We start from the raw sequence: 22,942 nt of genomic DNA on the forward strand, positions 1-22,942 counted from the left end.
TGGAATGGGGTGAGGATGAATGCTTTAATTAACTCTTCAAGGTGAGGTAAGAATTATCTCTCCAGACTTGCAGTGACACAGTTGAAGTTTGTAAACAAAAACTGCCTCAATCCCAACCGTTCCACAAATTCTACATGGAATCTCAGATATTCCCTCCACAGCATCGCAGAGCGGATGCTCCAGTAGCTTCATTTAGTGTTTTGCTGAAGAAACTTGCTGGCTGCCTGGATGTCCTCACTCTGCACTGAGAGGCTGGCTAATAATTTGTCAGCCCCTGTGGGGTATGAGGCCAGCATGTCAACAACGGACCCAGTGTTCCTCAGGCTAGCTATGAAGATTAGAGTGATCCGGCGACTCTCCAGTCAGCGAGGGGTGTGTGTTGGGGGGCTGGGTGAGGACGGATACGAGGGAGAGTGGGTGGTATTCCTGGGTCTGTCTGGGTAAGGAAGTGTTGCTCTTGCTGTGAAGCAAACAACTTAGAGACCAGTAACTTAAAATGGGCACAAAGGCATAAGAGCATGCAAACGTCGTTTTGATTGTTCCCTCGATGTAAACCATGCCTGACCTTTTTCGTCATGATTCATGTTGTGCAACAGTGTTCCCTCCTTTGCAGGTGAAATGGCTTTACCCCTGGAAAGGTACAGAGAAACACAGGAAGCAGGATGCCAGGCTAACAGGACAAAACATGCAGTTCTTCATTGTTTTTGACAGTTGAATGACACAATTATATTAGTTTTCATACAGGATGACTCCCAAGAACCATACCCAATGTACCTGCTGCCAAACAACTGCAAAGGAACAGCTCCCTGATCACGCCATCTTCAATGATATGCTGCTTATCATTTTATCCCCTCAGGCCTACATTATTAATCTGCATGTGCAAGTAAAGAGACAGATTAGAGCAGCTCCATTAACAATGCAAAGAGTTTTGATGTTGCGACTCAAGCTGATAAAGTGCACGCATCTGGCATCTGGTGGTCAAACAGGGTAGTTGTCTGTAGTTACAGTTTTAATGGGCTTTACGCTGCAAAAACGCTGAAAAATTTAAAATTAAATCTCAGAAAGATTGAGCTGAAAAATTCTAAAACCCCACTGAATTCTAATTTTATGAGTTAGTGCAAACAGTTTTATTTTTCCTCTGCAGATGACCAGTACAAATTTCCTCCAGCAAAACGTCAGTGAGTTTTTTTTTTTCCTGTATGCACAGCACCTTGCAACAGTATCCATACCCCTTGAACTGTCTTTTTTTTTAACTTACAACTATAAACTTGAATTTGTTTTATTCAGATTTTATGTAAATGTTATGTAATTTTATGTGGATGTTCATTTTTGCCTTGTTTTTTTGCATATAGGTCAAAAAGTTAACTGGTCACATCTGACCATAAAAGCTTTTCAAACAGAATTTCTGACTCACTTCCATCAAGGCCAGATTTATTTATTGCAGCACAAGCAGCAGTAGAGTCAACAGTTTCTCCTACAGAAACACTCTGGATCTCTGCAGCTCCTCCAGAGTTACCATGGAGCTCTTGGCTGTTTCTCTGATTAATGCTCTCCTTGTCACTCGGGCAGTCTGGGTCTTTATTCATGTCTTTGCTCATCTTAATTTGTGCTCTACGCTCTGCGTTTTCAGATGATGGACTGAACAGAGCTCTGTGTGCAGCACAGAGCTATAGAGCTTCATAATCTGACGCTGCTTTAAACTTCTCCACAGTTTTATCCCCCGATCTGTCTGCTGTGTTACTTGATCAATGTCGATGCTGTTTGTTCACTGAAACCAACTAATAAACCACTAAAATGGGATAAAAGAAGTGTTATATCTTTGCTAATAAGGTGGATTCTAAAGGCATTTGATTGGACTGGATATTACTCAGGGGTTTTTATTTGCAGACATGCATAATAATTCTTTCCTATGTACAATTATGTGCTTCATTGTGCTGATATGTGATGCAAAATGCCAATAAAACAACCTTGAGCGTGTGGTTCAAGCACACAAAATGTGGAAAAGTTGAAGTTGCAGAAATACTGCATTAAGTTAACACTGCAGCAACGAGGGGAAAATCTGTTAAAATATCGTGAAGCAAAACAGCAAAGTACGTTCATGTGCTGGTGACACACATCATCAATGAGAGTTTACCGTGACTGTACAACACAAAAAGGTACAAGGTGAGGCCACGCTTCAGAGGCAAAGCAGTTCAAGCATAAACAAGATTTTAATCTAAATCCACCATCTGCGCACAACGACAGCGGTTCTGAGCCCACACTAATCGCACACACCAGATCAAGGCAGGGGCATGTGAGCTTTTTTTCAAAGTTTCAGCAAATAAAGAGATCCCGACCATTCACTGAGATAATCAAACTTCAAACATCAGCTCAAGGCGCAAGAATGAGGTGTAGGTAGGAAAAACAGAGAGGCGGCACAAGAAGAAAAACACTGGATTTCATCACCAGCCGTCTTACGTCAAGATGACTAACTAGATAGGCAACAGAATACCTCCCTTTATATTCAGGAACAAACCCTTCCTGTAACTGACATGCCTTCAAATCAGGCCAGTTTACAAGATTACATAAAAAAATAAAAAAGACTGTCATGGCAGCAGAGAAAAGTTATGAATGGAGCCTGCAGGAGTGCATGTAAAAGGTTTGCAGTTGAGATGCAGAGCTGAAACTTTTCAGGAGCGTTCCTTTCTCTTCTGTTGTTCTCATGACCAATCCCCAGTCGTTTCTATTTAACAATTATCATGTTGTTTAGGAGGACCTCTCAGTGATTACTTTGCATTGTGGGTTTTTTCCACAATTTCCAAATCAAATGAGCACCGCGCATTCGCTTTGTGATTCAGAGGAATTCTTTCAACCATGTGAAGCACGGAGGAGACCACTCCCTGAGCTGATCCTGTTCGGGATTTTGCATGAAAGTGAAGCTACAAAGGATCAGCATTGACAACAACCCACTTCTTTCTTACACTTTAATGCGCTTAATGTGTTTCCGTTTTGCCTTTGTCTTTAATTTTCTTCCTCAGGAAGCGCTGCATATGAATGGTTCTACACAACATCCCCACTTCCTGATTTCCATGCTTTACTTAGGTTTTACTTTTTAGATCAGTTCTTAGAGTGTCATCGGAAACAATTATCATTGCCAATCAAATAGATATTTTTGAAAATTACATTGTTAGATTGATGTTTTAAGACCAGAGAAGTCCAATTATATCTTTCTTGGCATCTGACATTCTTTATAAATATGGGTAATAACGCTTCATTCATTTTGCACAGCTGAGGTCCTTGTTTGTAAAATCAACAAATATTTAGAATAATAGTTTTTTTTTTTTTTAAAAAAAAAGAATATAAATTATTAAATTAAAATGGTGGGTTCTCCCTTTCTGCAGTGGCTTATAACTCATGTCTTCATAATATAATTTATTAGTAAGCATTATTAGTCTGCATACTACTGAATTTATGTTGCGGCTTTTGTTAATTTAAGACTTCAAATCAAATGAACTCACTAAAATATAATCAACAAAAGAAGTTCAAGTGGAAAAAATCACATTTTTACTATTTGTAGGTATGTGAAGTTTATATCTTTAAATCAAATGAAGATTAAAGTAAAATTCGAAACTAGATAATAATAGTAATTTAACCTAAGTGTTGAAATAATGAATGTTCTAAATAATTTGGAAAACATTTTTACTACACAAGCTTGTATTTCCACAGTTTTTTCCATTTCTAATCTGGAATGCAAAATATGTGTTGCACTATTTTAAACAAGCGCAGTTGAAACAGCTTTATGCAACGCTTGAGGATTTAAAGTAAACTATGAAACACCTGCAAAGTTTTCTTTACTTGACGAAGTCTGTCAGACACCCTGTCTAGTTTAAAACTTAATCAGACACTTATTTGCAAGTTCATATCTCCTCTGTAGGTTTATGCAAATACCTTGGAAGGAAATATCAATGGATGAACACTTCATGCAAAAGAACATGCAAAAACAAAACTGTGGTAAATGCAGAACTTGAAACTAAACGTGTCAAAATGTGATGTAAGATCAAAACAACCTTGTTTTTTTTTAACATGTAAGTATTTATGAGAGTATAGACACGTTGGTGAGTTTCATGAGTGGCAACATGAACAATCTGTGATTAATGTATTATGGTGATGATAACCATCATATGTAAATATTAGCTGACAGCGGATGAGGCTTTGTTGTGAAAACAACCTGGGGTAAGTAGGTTAAAGGAATCCACATCATGAGCATCTCCTTACAGATAACTACAGCGATTGTGTGAACCGCAGGCAAATGGCAAGAAAATTCACCGGAAAGATGAGCTTCAGCTGCTCACAGACACCGAATATGCAAACTTAGAGTTCCTCTGTCTTACCTTTATGAAATGAAAACTGGTTTTAAATTGCCTAACAGGTTAGAGTGAAGTTTTTAATGTCCTTCCAGAATTAAATCTCCACCAATTTAATTAAAATTCAAATGAGAGTAAAAGGGTCAACATAAGAACATGTCCAGCAAAAAACAAGTTAAAACAAAATCTGAAAGTAAAGCTTCGTCTCACCGTGTTTAGAGCTGGGGAGTACAAATTGGATTTTGTATTTTCCAGACATTGTAAAGGTGTTAAAGACACTTTTTTAGGTAAAAATTATATATATTTTATTTTAGTTTCTTTTGTTTCTTAGCTCAAAGCGCTTCAAAGTGTGTTGCATCGGCTCCAGCATCACAAAAACAGCAGGCAGAGCCCGACCCCTGCCAACAGATGTTTGTAAGGAGGAAAAAGACTTTCATCTCGTATTTACATCGGTCCTTCATTTGATCTTTCACTGACAGGCAGATGTATGCAGGCTTAGTATACATGGTGTAATTGCTTTAGCATTTTCAGGGGAGTTTCTACAGAAGTTGTGTGTTGCAGCCTGTAGAAGCGGGCTTATGTTTTGTGTTTTTGGTTGATTCTGCATTTTTGTACATTTCTGGGTTTTGTTGTTAGTTACTGTTTCTCCAAGTCTTGCGTTTCCACGCTTCCAGTGTTTCCCTGTTGTTTACTGGCTTCACCTTGAATCATTTTCTCAATTGGTCTCCCCTGGTTCTTATCAATCATCTGTTTCCTCTCCTCTGTATTGACCGCACTCTGTTTCTTTTCGGATTTGCTTTTTGTCTCCCTACTTCTTGCCTGTTTGTGCTTTCGCCTGCCTCCTGCCAGTGATAGGTCCTCTGCCAAGACAAAAATGAAATTTTTCCTCAATATTCGTAAATGTAAAAGCCTGGTGTGCAATACATTGTATCAACATTTGCCAGTGACACTTTGTAGCTCTCATGTTTCATGTCAAAGGAGAAAACAATATTCAAGAATTCAGAACAAATTCACTGGAAATGCTGAAGAAATGCAGAATAAATCAAACAGTAACTGCAGTCACATTCAATAAACCAGAACATGCATTCCAATGACGCTTGTCAGATTTAAAATATCTTAAAAAATAATTACTTTTAAGCAGGTATAAACATACTTTTCATTAAACACACATTTTTTGTATGAAAACATTTCCATTGGCTTGATGTAATATTCTAATCTTCAGTGTCATTTTTTCATTAGTTTGAAGCAGAAGATCACAGAAATAAAAACTCTAAAACATTGGTTTGTTTGTGATTAATCCATGTTCAGTGTTTCACTTTGTGGATTGAGTTACTAAAATAAATTGACTTTTCATTGATGCTCTGATTCACTGAACATAACTTAAAATCAGGCAGATAAGTCACATTTTAATGCTGCTGTAGGTGCATGCGTTTTTTAAACAAAGAAAATGAATAGTAAATTATTGCACTTGCATAATGCATTAGTTGCAAAAGAACTATTATTCTTTTAGATTTTATATAGTCCTATCTGTACCTTAGAACTGATCTGACGTTCAAATAATTTTCTGTTTGGAAATATATTCATATGTTTTTGTTTGTTTTTCTTGTTTGTGTGGCACTCCCTTAACTCCATGCTGAATGGCTGCAGGGGAATTACTGGTGAATTTGCATGTAGCCATATTTCTTGACACGCTGACACATATGTGCTCTGTTTTCCCGTCCGTCGCTGCAGTCTGCTGCGTATCTCCATCATGGCCTCTCTCTTGTATTTGCTGTGCGCTCTGTGCTGGACGTTCAGGCCGTGCTCCAGCGTCAGCTCGCCTGAGTGGTTCCAAAACATCACCACAAACCTCTTCAGCTTGCCTGGAGATGTAACTCTTGGAGGACTTTTTCCAATTAACCAGCAATCAAACAGCAATGGTCTCATTAGTGAGCCGAACAGCATCAAGTGTGAAAGGTAATGTAGTTATGAGAAATCATTGCTTTGTTTTAGATTTTTTTTTTTCTGTTAAATGAGACCTAAATACATGTTTAAACTTAACTTGATTCTGATTTGTTCCACAGTTTGAATGAATATGGACTTGGTTTCTCTCTGGTGATGAAATATGCCGTGGATGAGATCAACGGAAAGCAGGATCTTCTGCCAGGCGTCAAATTAGGTTATAAAATGTACGACACCTGCAGACACTCTTCAAACGTTGTGAAGCCCACTATCTCCTTCCTCACTGAGAAAACAACCAACGCTCTTTCTGTGGAGTGCAATTACACCGACTATGAAACCAGCATATCAGCCGTCATTGGTCCTTATACCTCGGAAATGGTGTCAGTCATCGGAAAGCTTCTGGGTTTCTTTCTGATGCCTCAGGTTTGGACATAAATGTATCTTGCATTAACTGGCTTTGTTTTTATTGTTGAGGAAAACAGTAGAAAACTTTCAAATATTTATCATATTTGTATGTCATTAAGTATTAATTTGTTCTCTTTTACAAAACAGTTGTACGATTCTTTAAATCTTAAGAATAAAATTACAGAATATACCATAGTTCAGAATCAGGATTGGATTTTTCTCCCAAACTATAAAGTGTGGCAGAGATTTAGCAATACTTGCAAGGTGATTAAGTCTTTTACGTTTGCACATCTAAATATTCTGGTTTATATCAACAATTTTGAAGAAAAAAATAAACCTTAAAACGTCATTAGGTCCACAGAATTTTTATTTATGTCTTCTAAAATACATTGTTTTTATATATCATGTAGTTTGATAGTGCTATAGCTATCTGTGTCCTGTGCTGAGCACCGGGATCAACTTCAGATATAAACACAAAACAGAAACGCCACTTTTGTAAAAGAGCTTCATCTTTCTTGACAAATTTTCCAGTTCTGCTTAGTCCTGTCAGGGTTTCAGTAAGCAAATAAATGGCTGGAAGGGGATGAAGGCCTGTGTCACAGCCATGCATGCATGCATGCATGCAAACACTCGAACTGAAGGCTAATAGTCTTAGGTGCAAACGATCTAAAGTGCATCTCTGTGGACTGAGGCTGGAATAACCAGAGAAAACTCTTATTAGGTCCATAGTTAAGAATCAAGCAGGCGACCTTCAAACAATGGACTATATTTCACAATATAGAGATTCCTCATCAAAAGGTATCTGAACCGTTGCAGTTTTATTAATTTGTATTAGGAAGTCATAATTTATATAGATACAGCTCTATACAAAAAAAACAACTTCAAAACTTATGCCATTTTGTCATTATTTCTATGTCTGTTGAATCAGAACGCCCACTATACACTAAATGTAATTCATCTTATCCACAGAATCACTGTCTGTGTGCAAGTCATCAGAAATAGTTGCATTTTGTAAACTTGATTGAAAAGTGTTGATTAAAATGTTATGTTGGAACGAATGTTGAGTTTATTTCTGCATGCAAAATGAATTTGTTGCAAAATTATGGTGACATCTACCAAATTTGAACAGGCAATTTTGTCTCAAATTATCAAATTTAGCAAAGTCCTGGCAACATTTATTTTTATTTTATTGCATTAAAGTGCACAGTGTAAAGTTTTACCATAACTTTTGTTTTAAGGTCAAACAAACCATGTTGACTTCAAAGTTTATTCGAGTTTGTTTCATAATGTGACTCTTTTTGCCCCAGATTAGCTACGGAGCCACCAGTGACAAATTCAGCGATAATCTTCTCTACCCATCATTCTTCCGCACGGTGCCCAGCGACAAATGGCAAGTGGATGCCATGGTCCAGCTCATGTCTGAGTTTAACTGGACCTGGGTCGCTGTGATCGGCAGTGAGGAGGAGTATGGACAAAGCGGTGTGCAGCAGTTCTCCAAAGTAGCAGAGAATAAGTCTGTGTGTGTGGCCTATCAGGGCCTGATCCCGGTGTACACTGACCCAGGACCAGCAGTCCGAACCATCATCAACAACATCAGAACAACAGAGGTCAAAGTGGTGATCGTGTTTGCCCTCCCAGAATCGGCTGCGTTCTTTTTTGAACAGGTTAGTGAAGAAGTGTGGAGTGCTGAAAGAGTGCCACAATGTAATGAATAAAGAAATTCAGTATTTTATAGTTAAACTGGGAAAAATACATTTAAAAATTCATGAATAATTATTTAAATTGAATTATGTATTAAAATCAGGCAGTGATCCACCCAATTAACTTTTTAATAATTGCTTTGGAACCAGATAATTGCACACACTGTATAAAAGACATAACCATTTTTGTGCTGTCTGACATCTGATAAACTTTTCCTGTTTTAGGTTTTCTATGACTATCAAAATAATTTAACCCTTTCATGCATGAATTGTGATCCTTTGTGTCAGGATTTTTTTTCAAAATTTCTTTTTATTTTCTTAAGGCATAAAAGAAAGGAAGGAAAAAAATTATATATATTTTTTTTTTATAATTTTTTTTATGGTTACAGTGGTCCATGTAATAATTTAAACAGCTATTGTAGTCTTTAAAATATACTAATGTCTTATATGTTAACATTCACATCAGGTCAGGTATTTGGCTTGTGAAACTCTGTGTAAGAGAAGTATCACTAGCCTCTGGTGCTGTTAGATAAAGCGAATATATCAAATGTTGAAGAAAAATTGTGTAGTAGTATTTTTTCATCATGTAGAATTGATTTTCTATTTCAAGTTTTAATCAATTAATTACACATTTTTATCAACTGTGGCACTCTCAGACCTCCATAAAGCAACAAAACTCATTACATTTTAAAGGCACATGGCGTATCGATTAAAGTCATCTCCTCTCATCTATTCCAGGTCATCCAGGAAAATTTAACAGGTGTGTGGATCGCCAGCTCAAGCTGGATAATCCACAATCGACTAATTTCTATCCCCAAGATCAAAGACATTGGCACAATCATGGGGTTTGTTGACAAGTTGGATAGTCTGGATTTACTGAACAACTACGCAGAAGCACTTCTCAGAAAAATAAGCGAGGAAAGGGAAAATAATGCTACGATACAACCAAAGTCTCATGATCGTGACAATCCATGCCCACAGTGTTGGTACCTGTCACCAGCTAACATCACCTTGGTGAATGACCTTGCAGTGAAGAGACTGGGCTTCGCAGTGTATTCTGCCGTCTACAGCGTAGCGCAGGCACTGCATACGTTGCTTGAGTGTGATTCAGCTGGCTGTAACTGGGGACCAGACTCAAAAATCTATCCCTGGAAGGTAACATTGGTTAAAAGCCCGACAGCTGACTGAGCACAGCTAAAAATTAGCATGTTTTTAAACATTTGAATTACATCTGGTTTTGCAGCTGTTGGAGGTCCTGAGGAATACTTCCGTTAACATAAGTGGCACAATTTTAGAGTTCGACGAAAATGGTAACCCAAATGTCGGGTACAAGTTGTTGGAGTGGACCTGGGAGACCTCAGGCAAAGTTGCCTTCAAAAATGTGGGAAATTACTATCAAAACAAACTGTTCATCAACGCATCTCGCTTTGAATGGCACACTGAGAACTCAACGGTAAATTCAGTTACTTCTTTGAAATACTTAAGTCAACTTATATGAAAAAACTGTTGTTTTTTTTTACTTTTCTTCTCCACATAACTGTTTCAGGTTCCTCTGTCGACCTGCTCAGCGCAGTGTGCCGATGGCCAGGTTCGCAGAGTCAAAGGCTTTCATTCCTGCTGCTATGACTGCATTGACTGCTTGGCTGGCACGTTCCAGGAAAATAAAGGTAATGTGATGGGCCATGCTTCTGTTATGTAAGTGAGTAGATGTACATTTTAGGTAATGGGAAATTGGCCTTCTTCAAGATATATTTGTGAAAAGGGAAATTACATGCAGAGGTTTATCAACATGAAGTATGTTGGCTAATAAACTTCATTAATCTACCAAAAAATTATCAGAAGGTAGATTTATTCTCTAAACCATAATATTAATTTAATAGTATTAATATTAATATTTACATTAAGTAAAAGAAAAGTCACCAATTAAGATTAAGCACAGAGTGAAAGAAGTCAAAATATTAACAAAGCTCTTATCGGTTGTACATCAAGAATTAAAGAAGTGTCTTTGAGTCGACAACTGTGAGTTCTGATATCAAATCTTAATTCGAATGAGAAAACAAAATGGAGGAGGAATTTTAAGCATCTGAATCAACTTTGATTTGTCAGCTTCTCATACCAGAACCAACAAAATCAAGCAGGAAAAAGAGACAGTGGGTCAGACGCAGCTGTTTACTTTCTTTCTCCAAGCGACTTGCGTTTTTGCTCCAGGGTTCTTTCACCCTTGATGGCTCTTTTTCTCTTGACAGAATAGTTAGTTGCGATTTTTTTCTGCTCTAGCTTTGTTTCTGTTGTTTCGGCTCAGTTTATTCAATGGGGTTGTGGTTCCCCACTTTGGACGTGGCTTTGAAGCGGGCTTACGATAAAAATCTAAAAGGGGTTCAAATATTTACATGGGGGTGCTGAGCATGGCAGCACTATGGATGAAAAACAACTTCAAATAAAAATTTGATGAACGTATAAAATGAAGAACAATGGTGTGTGATCGAAGGCAACTAGACTTCTCTTGTTTCATGAAGATGTTTCACCCCTAAACAAAGATACTTCTTCAGTTCTGGACGTAGCTTTATAACTAGCAGTCAGAATAATCACACAAATAGGTGGCCTTCATCGTCTCCCAGGAAGGTTTTACATCAATTCACGCCTTGGGACGTGTACTGAAGTAACTCACATAGCATCTAGTTTGAGTCGTCAAGCAACAACAACCCAAACACTGAGCTGAATGGAGGGTAGGGTCAATGACTCACGTGTCATAATGCCCCGTGAGTGACCTTAATTAATGTAATTGGTCTGACTACTATATAGAAACCTTTTACTTCCAATCCATGTTTAAAACTAAAGAGGTCTTTTGCCACAAAGACATCTTCAAGAAACAAAAGAAGATGTCAAGTTGCCTTATTTTTACACATTTACAATCACACAATGCAGAAGAACATTCAAAACAAGGTGAGGGGGATTCTTGCTCTTGTGTCGTCGCTGTGAGAGTCTCAGAGCTCAGCAGATGTTGGGGAGGGAGTCATCATCAGATGGTGGTTGTCCAATCAGAGGAAAACTTTGAAAAACGTACAGTCATGTCAGATTACAGAACCAACGAAGGATGGATTCTATTATTTCTTTTTGTCATAATCCTTAGAGAGAGAGAAACTATAAATGTCAATAATCTGTTACTGTAGATAAAATCATATCCTTACACATTGAAGGTTTCAAAAATAAGAATAATTAGAATTGTAACTCTTCTAAATAAATTCAGAGGGAAATTTGAAAGTTAAACAGATTCAGTATTTAAGATTAGCTATTAAATAATTCTGAATTTTGTTTATTGCTCACAAAGTTTGCAGAATTCCTATATAAACACAAAAAAACATTAGTAAACATTGACAAGAATTTTGACGAAATTTCTCTGGACATTACACAAAGAGAGGTTGTAAACACTGCATGAGTAGGATACTGTGTTAGATTTTAAAGGTTCAGCAAGTGGTGCTAATGGTTTAAAAGTCATATTGAAGACGTACTGTAAATGCATCCCACAGGTCAATCCGCTATCAGCAAAAACCATAACTTCTTTCTTTTTTATATAGTTCCTATTATCTTTAACCATATTCAGACTATGCTCAAGTTCTGTTTCTTTTTCTGTCTCTAGACGACATCCAGTGTGCCAAGTGTCCTGAACGTCAGTGGTCCAATGATCGCAGTACTGAGTGCACACCCCCCATTTTTGAAATTTTGGGATGGGACTCAGATGATGCCCTGAAGATTATACTGGCGGTTCTTGCGCTGCTTATATGTCAGGTGTCAGTGGCTGTCGTGTTCCTGATCCACCGAGGCACCCCACTGGTGAAGGCCTCAGGGGGAGTCCTGACCTTCCTCGTTCTGCTCAGCTTGATGGGAGGCTGTCTGAGTTTGTTTCTCTTCCTGGGGGAGCCTGACGATGTGGTGTGTCGTCTTCAACTACCACTCATCACCATTTTCCAAACTGTAGCCCTCTCCATTATCTTGTCTATCTCACTGCAGGCAAGTACTTTCAGGTGCAATGCTGCACCCAAGTGGCAACATCTAGAAACTACATGAGCACAAGAAACAATGTGGTTTGCAAATAATGACATTTTTTCTGGATTGCTATATTTTGTATGTTTTAAAAATAAGTAATAAAATAATTATCCAATAGCTTCAGAAAATAACTGATGGTAAAGATAAATACAATAATAATTTTCATTCAGGAGATTAACTGATTGTTAATAAACAGGCTATCAGTGCCGAAAGTATGATATTTCTACAACCTAAACATTTTGCGGATGTTTGTTAAAACAACATTGTCTGAGAATAACTTAATCCAAATATTTTTGTTTGTTTAAGTTGGGAAGGCATGTCTCCTCTAACTGCCTTTGCAGTTGTTTCTTTGTCAGATTAAGTCAGGCAGTTACAAAGGGATAAACTTAAGAATTGAACATTTTAATTATAATTCAAACTCTTCTTTTCAAACAGATATTCCTTGTGACAGAGTTCCCAAAGAAGGTTGCTCCCCACCTGCGTACGCTCCAAGGCCCTGGAAGCTGGCTGTTTGTGCTGATCTGCTGTTCTGTTCAGGCTGGACTGTGCGGCTGGTTTGTTCAAAAAGAACCCTCTCTTACTGCGTATAAGAACAATATGGAGATCAATTTCATGAAGACCTTTTTGCCATGCCCTGTGTCTCCAGATAAACTTGCTGTCATGCAAGGCCTCAATGCTGCCATGGCCCTTGTGTCATTCATGTCCACCTTCATGGCAATTAAACCTCATCATCAATACAATCTTGCCAGGGATATTACCTTCTCCACTCTTATCTATTGTGTGATTTGGGTGATCTTTATTCCAGTCTATACAGGGTTAACAGCAAATATACTCACTGTGTCAAAGAATAAGTCTACTGTTCATGTTTATTTCACTCTGGCAGGTAACTTAGGGCTGGTGGTTGCTTATTACTTCCCAAAATGCTACTTGCTGTTTAAGAATCCTGATTCCAACACTCCAGAGTACTTCTGTACTTTCTTAGAAGGCGTCCCACCAACACCGCCCCAGGAGGAGCCACAGCCACCACCAGCCAAATAAGCTACCAACCAACCAACCAGCCAACCAGCCAACCAGCCAACCAACCAACCAACCAGCCAACCAACCAGCCAACCAGCCAACCAGCCAACCAGCCAGCCACCCAACCAACCAATCTACTTACCTACTTACCTACCTCTTTACCTACCTGCCAACAATCTGCCTACCTACCTACCGACTGAACTCTATTACCCTGTTTATTTCACCTTAAATGTTGCCTGTAGGTTCAGCTGCAGAGTTCAGCATGTGAGTTATACTTATGAAAAACTCCTCTTTCCAAATGCCTAATGATGGAAGAAGTGCATGTGCTGACAATCTCAGTGGGAAAAAAAAGGTATGATTGTGCAACCAGCAGTGGTCTTATTTATTCACTATTAGAAACTGAGCTCTGCTAAACATTAATAGTGCAAATTTTCACAAAGGCTTCACTTTTAAGAGAGAATACCTCCAGAATTGCATGACAGAGAGGATGTAATAGCTTGTCTGTAGTCCTGACCTCAACCCCATAAAATCAATAAAATTAAGAAAATGATGGACAACACTGACCATCCTCTTCATGAGACTGTTTGGGAAAACAGAGTGTCTTCAGACAAAGGCTTCTTCAAATTTGCTGTAACAGAGACTGTTACAAAATCTCTTTCCTGCCAATAACATCACTATTTTCAATAACTCTTTGAAGAATTTGAATTAATATGAGTTACAGCCCACTAATATGTTTTTCTTTCAGATGTTAAATTATTATAATAATACATTTCGACATTGTAACATATTTAGGTAAAAGGGATTTTGAGAAATAAAAACTCAATTTTCCTTTCCTTCTGTGCTTTCTTTATAATGTATGAACTATACACATGCTCCTTTTTGTTGTTTTTGTGCAATAGTTACATTATGTAGGTACTTCAGACTGATTTTGTAAGATAGTTATTTTCTAAGAAAACTGTCCTGTTCAAATAATTTATTAAAAAACATTTATGCAAACTCTCTAATAATTGAATTATAATAAAACATCACTTTCTCAACAAAAAAAATCGTATGTGTCCTTATTTCTAAACTTTGTGGATGAAATTTAGCTTTTTAAATAAAGGCTAAAAGCTAACTGCTCACCACAGTTCATCCTGCAAAACCCTTATAATACTATATTATAAGGGTTATTTCCTCAATGTTTATACTATAAACGGTAAACAGAAAACTATGATCTCAATGTGATCTGAAATCTTTTCGTGCCAAGTGTGAAATTTTACAATAAAAGAATTAGTGGACTGGTTTCTGATATTTAGCTTTTATTTATTTATTTTTTGTTATTTAGCTTTCCTTTCTCAGATTCAACACACATTCATCACATTTAAAATGGAAATGTGCTAAAAATGGTCACATGTTACATATAACTCAATGTTAGCAATCTAAATGTTAAATCTAAATAATATTAGACAGTATTAGATGCACATATACAGACATGGATATACAGCACCTACAAATTCCTCTGAAGAACATAAACTTTGCCCATTTTCTTTTTGGAAAATTGTTCAACTTCAGTTTGACTGGATGGAGAAAGTTTAGATTGAGGTAAATCCATAAATGTATTTTCTTCATCCACCACAAAGGCGAGCTAATCTAACAAAATACAACAAATCACGAACCGTCTGTTGTAATTACAGTTATTGTTCGTAGATTAAAATGATAAAACATTGAGAAGTCAAAATAACTAATCTAATAAATCAGGGAGGGAATCATGGAAGTTAACAGACATTGATAGCTGTGCCTGACGCCTGGCAGTCGCAGCGCAGGGAGAAATTAGCCCTTGTTGCATAGCAACGGTTGCTGTTAACTTGTTAACAGCTGCTGCTTATTTCGGGGGAAGTTTGTAATTTTTTGTTGGTTGTTGTTTTTAACCTTACTTACGACCCGCAGCTATTAAGGTAAGTTTTCTTTCTCTTATCTATTATAACACTCCCACTATAACATGACTTTTATATCTTGTACAACAGCTACCATTGGTGTATGTTGCTCTTGCGCCGTTAGCATAACTAACCGCAAATATATCCTCGTCGAAAGAGGCTAATGGCTGAACCGTTGTAAGGATATATGTTAAATGTGAAACAATTTGGATGTTTGGTATGCATTAAAATAATGTTTTCTCTTTCTTTTTTTAAATAAGTATTTAATAGACAGCTTAGTCACATTAATGATATTCTGCAAAGAGCTGAATGCATGGGAAAACAAGTGTATTTAGCCAAATGTCCAACTTTGACTATTAATGGTCATTTTTCAAAGATATACATTTCCAGTCAGAACTTCATATGCTCTTATCATTTCCTTATACTATTTGAACAGTTCACTTTCCAGGATAAGCTGATTCTACATACAACTGAAAAGATGAAAAAATATATTGAGTTTGATACAAATAGACTAAAAATTGCACACACTAGCTCAATATTATATGCATCCACTCTCTAAAAAGTTATCCCTGAGAGATCCTATTTCTCTTGAGTAGCATGATTGCTTCACATCCCTATGGTATTGTTACCTTAAAAATGTAATCTTAGTTAATGTCAGAGTAAAAAGTTAGTTGTGTTAGATTTGACTGTATACTAGTATTTTAAAATATGTATTTTTTTAAAATAAGCTCATCACAACAATGGCCCAGGGAAGATCTGTTGTGAGTGGACGTCCGGAAAATCTTGAGATGGATGCTGATGAAGTGGGTATGTTATTACTTGATATATTGTAATTCAGCAATAAATGCTAGTGTTTTCTCAATATTTGTTGTGTCGCACAAAATACTAAAATGTTTATCTGATATTTTGTCAAGCAAAATTGGAGATTGCTGAACTTCAAAATCAGTACAGGATCATGAAACAAAGAGAGCAGCGAGGTTATGAGATCCAGGCTCGGGAGCAAATCCGCAAGCAAGAGTGAATAAAGAACAGAAACGCATTGAAATCTGATTGTCACATCTGTGTATGTTTCATTTAACCTAACAAAAATTTTTTGCTATCCGTTTCTAGAAAGGAAATTGGGAATCTGCTGAAAGAACGAGAGAAGGTGCTTCAAAATCTTAATGCCTGCAAAAATTTGCCTCGTCAACAGCAGGACCGTGAGGAGATCCGGTCTCTGATAGAGCAAAACAAAGAACTAGACAATGAAATGGAGAAGGAGAGGGAATGCCATAAAAAGCTGCAGACAGAGGTCTTTTTCTCTTCTTATTTTTTCATTTATTTAGATTTTTGGACAAACAAACCACAATTTATGTCACTGGTCTGTGCTGTGTATAGATATCGAGCATGGAGACGAGATTGGCAAAGATGAGAAAAGGGGAGGGCGGTTGCAGTCTTTCCCAAGGTGCAAAGGCACGGAAGGTCAAGAAAATTATCCGCAACATGGAATCCAATGTGAAGAGAGTAAGTTACAAAAAATATAACGATTGAGACTGGTGACACAAGCTTCCAAAGGTTGCTGTCTGTATGTTTTTTTTGTCTTTAACTTCTTCAAATATTTCATATAACTTGTGTTCAGGCTTCCACTCAATTCAGTAGTCTGATGACCAAAAACAGCCAACTGAAAGAGGAGCTGGGCACTCTTTGTATAGAACGAGAACATTTCCAGAAACTGCGCAATAATTTAGCAAAGGTTAGAGAGCATGTAAATTATTTAATCAAAGATTAACAAAAAATATATTTGTAGTTTTATTTATTTTGCAGTGTATCTGACAGTATGTTTTCTTCTTCTTTTCTGATCTAAAATGTGCTTTAGGAAGTGCAAAAAATCCGTAAGAACATTGAGGAAATGACCAGGCTGTCAACTGCTGCTTACGATATCAGGTGATGATTAAATGAGGTGCTGTTTAAAAGCCCATCTAGGGACAAGTGCTGCGAATTAGCTGTTGCTATTGCACTATGACGCAAACATGGGACTGCTGTTTTGTTCAGTTTGTGTATGTCGATGTGTGTCTGTCCCTATCAAATAAACTTAATAATAATAATATTTTAGTGTGTCGTGAGCAACTCGGGGTGAAGTGAAGCTCATTTTTGTAATCTGTACTAAAGGCAGGAGGCTCTGGCCAGGATGAAAATGCTGAGAGAGAAGGCAACGAAGGACCTGATTCAGTACAACACTGAGATGAAAGAACTTGAGAGGATTATAGCAAACGAGTATACCCTGAAGAACTTCATAATGACCAAGTGCAATGAGGAATTGGGGCATTTCGATGACAAAATGGGACCAGGACAATGTAGGACCATGCTTTCTGCTCAGATGACTCTGTGTAGTGCTTTGAATTTGTTAATGGAAATGGTATAATCAGCACTTATCAATTTAGCTGTGCTTAGTGCCATTGAGAAATAAAAGCTTTATGTAGCTTTCTACACAAAGCTAGAAAGTGCCTTGCAAAAGTCCCTGGACTGAAACTTACCTGAAACTTCAATGTATTTTATTGGGATTTTATGTAATAGACCAATACAAAGTGCAAAATACAAGTGGAAGAAAACTGAAACATTAATTTTAATGTTTTAAAGTTTGATGTACATTAGCATTAAGACCCATAGAGCCAGGTCATTATTGAAATATCTGTGGCTGTCGTTAGAACTGCAGTTCTCTAGCGGAAGTCCAGTTTGCTGTTTTAACTGCAAACTGGACTTCTTACAAAATCCTAAAGCTTGTGGTTGTGTTTTATAGTAAATTTCTTAGTGTGCTACTGAAATGTTCAAGAAATGGCTGGCAGCTTTAGTTTTACTGTTCCAGTCAAAATCTTCTTATATGCATTTGTGTGTTTTATATGTATATAGGGGTATTTCTATATCCTTATAGAGGTAGAATAATTTTAGAACCTGAGTAAAGGCACATTCTCCGTTGATTCTGCTCAGATTTTGGTTATTTTTGTTTATAAGTGCCAGGTGCGATGACCCTCAAGAGGATGCTCTCAGGAGAACATACTGTGGACAACTTGAAGGACACGTTTGAAAAGCTACAGGCAATAATGGGCGAGGAAAACCTGGACCAGCTGGTCAATAGTTTCATCGAGGGTGAGATTTTTATACTTATCTATTTTTAGAGACAGAACTTCATACAGTCTGTTTTACTGAACAAATGTAAATATTTTTTATGGTTGTCTGTTTCAGTTCTGAGCCACAAAAATAACTTTTCAGTCATGCTTGCAACAGGCTTCCTCACTTAAATAGGCACCACCATGACATTATTCACTCTTTATGCGATGATGTGAGCAAAGCAGTGCAAAGTCTTGATTTACTTTTTTTTTTGGCTTTTTAAATGTTCTTAAGGCATATTAAAGCCTTTCAATGTTTTCTTTGGAGTTTGGCATTGTTTCAATTTATGTTCAGTCCAAGCTGAACTGTTCATTCTGAAAGGTTTTGTTATGGCTATGACTGTTAATTCTGACCTGCAAATCAGTTCAGACAAAAAAGAAATGACAAAAGTACACTCCACCAACCACTGATTTTTACTCAACTCAAAGCCAAGTTAATTAAAAAACATCCTGTTTAATTATGTATTTTATCATTACAATGTATCAGAATTTTCACTTTTATTACATTTAATGAACAGGGGGAAAAAATCATACATTTCAGGATTTTAGCACCTACTAACCATTCTGAGACAAACTGTGTAGATTTCAGTCAGATCAATTGTTTGGTGCAAAATTTATTTTCTTAACAATTTTCCACATTTTTAAGCCTCCATTGCCAGATATTCTGTCTTGGTCATGCATATAATCTGGAGCAGTGGTTCTTAACCTTTTTTGAGGTACCGAACCCACCAGTTTCATATGCGCATTCACTGAACCCTTCTGTAGTGATAAATAAAATATGATTTTTTTTTTCCCCCAAATTAAAGACATAGGGGTGACCCAACTAGACTCTAGTTGGGTCACCCCACGATCACCAAGTCTTCTTAAAAGGTAGAGTCTCTGAGAACAGTTCTTCAAAATATAGTCAGTGTTTTCAGCAAAGTTGAGCTGACTGTCCGGAACGACCCAAATTTGCCACAGTTTCAACAGGTTGGCCATCAAGAGAAACTGGAACCACTTTAATGTCTTGTTTAGATCATTTAATTAGCTCTACATTCTTAAGAGAATGAAAAATTTATAATAAATAATAAAGACTTTGCGGTATTCTGATTTAGTAATGTAATTATATTAGTTGTGTTACCACCCCCACGCCACTAGAGGCAGTAGCAGGCCCGAAAAGATGCGGCTAAGGAGCAGATTTAGAAGTACACCGAAAGCTACAGAATTTGGTAAAAACGGTGAGTTTTGTTGAAGTAATTAAAGACACAAGTTCAAATCCATGCCGAGAGTTGAACTCCGTCAATCAGTGCTCCTCTGCAGCTCTGATTGGCTCAGCAATGTAACGTGATCCTCTGCAGCAACTGATAGCAAAGCGGGGCGTCATCGCGACTTTACACAAATGTGTCTTTACCTCCGCGGCAGAGGCTCCGCCGAACCTCTGAGACCGACTCATCGAACCCGTGGGGTTTGATCGAACCCAGGTTAAGAACCACTGATCTAGAGAGAAGAATAAATAATAAACCTGCAAAAGTCCAAAGACAACTTTGAAAGCACGGAGAACTTTTTGATCCAAATTATTTTCATAGACTGCAATAAAAAATTGTACATGAATGAAAAATGTAATGCCTTTTTTGTATTTTTTATTATTGGAATAATCTTATTGATTTATTCCTCTTTTGTTGAGTAGCTAAAGACCGAAACATGGCCTTTCTCATATTCATCAATGAGCAAAACAGTGAGACTGTGAAACTGAAGGATCAGATCAACAAGGTATTTTTTCTGGTTTGCTTTAACATTTTTTTATAGATTTTTTTTTTCTTTTTATATATATTTAGTGTATCCTGCATACTTTTTTCATACACTACGACATTGTTGGTAACAAAACAAGATTGCGAAGAAACTAGAGAAGGTGTGTCTTGTTTCCTAGAGATTTGTAACAGTAAGTCTGTGTGTCACAGCAGATCAAGGATGAGATGGAGAAGTTTAACCGAGAAGAACTACAGCAAGAGCAAAAGTATCTCTCTTTGATGAAAGACATGGAAGGAAAAATAAAGGAAGCTGAATCTCAAACAGAGACTTATGCAAGCCAAGCTGACTCCATAAGCACGATTCTGGACCAAATCAAACAAGGTTCAGCAATGTTTTACTTCATTACTCTTTACATTTTATTCTCTGCTTTGCTAAGATTTCTAGTACCAGATACCAACACGATGAATTTAAAGTGAATAAAATAAATCAAGCTGATGACATAAAATTAACAATTTGTAATTAAAGGTGTATGGTTTTGAGTTGTTCTCAAATCAAAATTGATATAAAGACCCATGAAATCTTGATGAATCTAAAATAAATGTGTCTGTATTGATTAAAAAAAACTAAACGCAATCATTATACTGCATGTTATGTAGAGAAATGCAAGTAGATCAAGGTAATTCTCAAACATGCACTTTTCATCCCTCAGGGGTGGACAGCATGTTCAAAGATGTGGGGTGTGACTACGCAACAGTGGAGGAAAGGCTGGGATTCACCTCCGGGATCACAGAGAGCAACATTATAACATACCTGGATCTCATAGAGGAGAAGACCAACGAGCTGCTCTCTGTGCAGGCTTTCCTCAAGTTTAAGGTTGTGCCAGTTTTGAAAGTATTATTGCTGTTTGCAGATGCTCAACCTGTAGGACATCATGTGTTTTGTGCAGGAACTGAAAGACGGCTTCGATGCAGCCGATCTGGCCAGAAGCATTATAGGTCAGAAACCTGACCTCAAGCGAGATCTCAGTGCCCACACATCTATGAGCAGGTCGGCCTTGTAGTCTCCTTTGGAGATAAATCTGAGCATATAAACGCATGATACTCACGGCTCTGTTTTGTTTTACCCATCAGTTTGGAGGCTGGTCCAGAAGAGCCTCCTATCACGGATGAGGACGACCGGCCACTTTCACACGAGGAGCTTTGCAAGAAAATAATGAGACGGGTTAGTTCAATAAAGCCACAAATCTAGCCTGAAATGGCTGCAGATGACTAACATGAAGAGATGTTTCTTGTTTAGTCTTTTTCTGAACAGCTTAACTGATCTTCTTTATATGATTCCTTGATTCAGAAAACAGAATGGTCATCAAGGAGTCACACAAGCTACAAAAATCTGTAACAAGCTTTAGTGGCAAACAGCACATCCTGGAGGATGGACTCATGCGGTATAAGCAGTGTTCTGTGGAGGACCCTTAATAATTAATTTACCTTAACAAGTTCAAAACTAACATTTTCATTGTTGATGCTGCTTTTAATCAGACTTATCAGCCATTTTCCAAGAGACAGCACTGTGCATACAGCATGACCCACTCGTATTTGAAATATTCCTGAAATATCAGACAAGGTTTGTTCAATTATAAACTGACTGCTTATCAGCAGTTTAATTTCTTAATAGTTCTGCTGTGCACACAATCTGAATTCACTGAAGCAATCTTTACAGTTCCCTTTTTCCCAGTCAGACACCTGTGTCTGGTCTTTGATTAAAATCAGCAGCAAAAATATAAAAGAAAATATAATTTATGATTAACCGTATTCTTTCAGCTTCTGATTTTGTAATATTAGATTGAAACTTTAATTTTTCAAAAAAAAAAAACGTTTGCAATGTTAAAGTGTGAAAATAGTAATTTACAAAGTATGTGATTGTTACATTTTTTATAGTTGTGGGTAATATGTGTTGTAATTTTTAGCTTTGTATTAGTGTGTTTAACAATAATAATATTGTTTTTACCTTATGGAGAGATTTGTGTTCCAAATGAATTACAAAATATAAAATAACTTATAAAATGATGGCCTCATTGGTGTGTTTCCTATGATTTTGAGAAAGCAGAAGGTAAAACAATTTTTGTTTTATGTAGAATCAGCTTTATGTTTCAAAAGCAGTTTGGCTCCACCTGGTGGTGGCACAGCAAACAGACAGAAGAAAGAATGTGAGACATTGACATATAGAGAACCTTTTCAAAAACTGCAAAACAAAAGCAACTGCTAGAGTCCAATAAAGGGCAGATATAAGCATATTCTGCCAGTGGGAGTCTAATGGTGCAGGTGGTAGTGCAGAGGAACATCCACAAACATAATGAGGTCATGGTGAGATATAATATAGTTCATAGAAAGGAACTTCTCTCAGCTAACCAGATGCCTCCCCTGCCTCAACTGAGTCCTCTCAATATGGATGAACAGCAAAATGTCAAGACATATCCAGGAAGTTACAACTCAGACACAAGTAGGTCTTCAAAATACACTATATAATGATCCTAAGAATACCAGCTATTTTAGTTACAAAGTGGCTTACAGATAATAAAACTTTTTGGGGGTGGCATGACGAAGCACCGATCTAAATCCCTTAGATTTTGTGAACAGAAGTGAAAAGGTGTGATAGAGCGAGGCAGCCTCCCATCCTGCCGCAGTTCCACTAGTTCTGTCAGGAGGAATGGG

The 22,942-nt window shown here is 37.3% G+C and overlaps 2 protein-coding genes across 5 annotated transcripts; both read left to right on the forward strand.

Annotated features, from left to right (window-relative positions):
- Window positions 1-6,093: 6,093 nt before the first annotated feature.
- On the forward strand, window positions 6,094-14,016 carry tas1r3 (taste receptor, type 1, member 3). The gene is made up of 8 exons (XM_007549735.2): window positions 6,094-6,299; window positions 6,407-6,707; window positions 7,997-8,353; window positions 9,128-9,544; window positions 9,633-9,842; window positions 9,936-10,056; window positions 12,027-12,397; window positions 12,869-14,016. Exons 1-8 carry the CDS (start codon window positions 6,094-6,096, stop codon window positions 13,469-13,471), a joined length of 2,586 nt encoding a protein of 861 aa, XP_007549797.1. The 3' UTR covers window positions 13,472-14,016.
- Window positions 14,017-15,266: 1,250 nt separating this feature from the next.
- Window positions 15,267-22,289, forward strand: odad1 (outer dynein arm docking complex subunit 1). Of its 4 annotated transcripts, none has more exons than XM_007549750.2 (15): window positions 15,267-15,384; window positions 16,092-16,170; window positions 16,278-16,380; window positions 16,474-16,654; window positions 16,741-16,866; window positions 16,982-17,095; window positions 17,219-17,286; window positions 17,512-17,696; window positions 18,352-18,486; window positions 20,173-20,255; window positions 20,447-20,615; window positions 20,944-21,107; window positions 21,181-21,281; window positions 21,365-21,455; window positions 21,582-22,289. In XM_007549750.2, the coding sequence occupies exons 2-15, from the start codon at window positions 16,104-16,106 to the stop codon at window positions 21,627-21,629; spliced, it is 1,635 nt and encodes a 544-aa protein (XP_007549812.1). In that variant the 5' UTR covers window positions 15,267-15,384; window positions 16,092-16,103; the 3' UTR covers window positions 21,630-22,289. The 4 variants fall into 4 exon arrangements, with proteins under 4 accessions (XP_007549812.1, XP_007549806.1, XP_007549819.1 ...); XM_007549744.2 differs by having other exon boundaries at window positions 15,268-15,384; window positions 20,444-20,615; XM_007549757.2 differs by lacking the exon at window positions 16,278-16,380 and having other exon boundaries at window positions 15,268-15,384; window positions 16,556-16,654; window positions 20,444-20,615.
- The last annotated feature ends 653 nt before the right edge of the window (window positions 22,290-22,942 follow it).

Source organism: Poecilia formosa, unplaced genomic scaffold (assembly GCF_000485575.1).
Source record: "Poecilia formosa unplaced genomic scaffold, Poecilia_formosa-5.1.2 Scaffold2, whole genome shotgun sequence".
In the NCBI taxonomy this organism is placed as follows: domain Eukaryota; kingdom Metazoa; phylum Chordata; class Actinopteri; order Cyprinodontiformes; family Poeciliidae; genus Poecilia; species Poecilia formosa.

Bases quoted from the DNA above. Each gene is read 5' to 3' on its own strand.
- tas1r3 (XM_007549735.2), top strand. From the start codon at position 6,094: ATGGCCTCTCTCTTGTATTTGCTGTGCGCTCTGTGCTGGACGTTCAGG. The intron at 6,708-7,996 runs GTTTGGACATAA...TTTTTGCCCCAG, and splicing joins GTTTCTTTCTGATGCCTCAG to ATTAGCTACGGAGCCACCAG. The intron at 8,354-9,127 runs GTTAGTGAAGAA...CATCTATTCCAG, and splicing joins CTGCGTTCTTTTTTGAACAG to GTCATCCAGGAAAATTTAAC.
- odad1 (XM_007549744.2), top strand. From the start codon at position 16,104: ATGGCCCAGGGAAGATCTGTTGTGAGTGGACGTCCGGAAAATCTTGAG. The intron at 16,171-16,277 runs GTATGTTATTAC...TATTTTGTCAAG, and splicing joins GATGGATGCTGATGAAGTGG to CAAAATTGGAGATTGCTGAA. The intron at 20,256-20,443 runs GTATTTTTTCTG...TGTGTGTCACAG, and splicing joins TGAAGGATCAGATCAACAAG to CAGATCAAGGATGAGATGGA.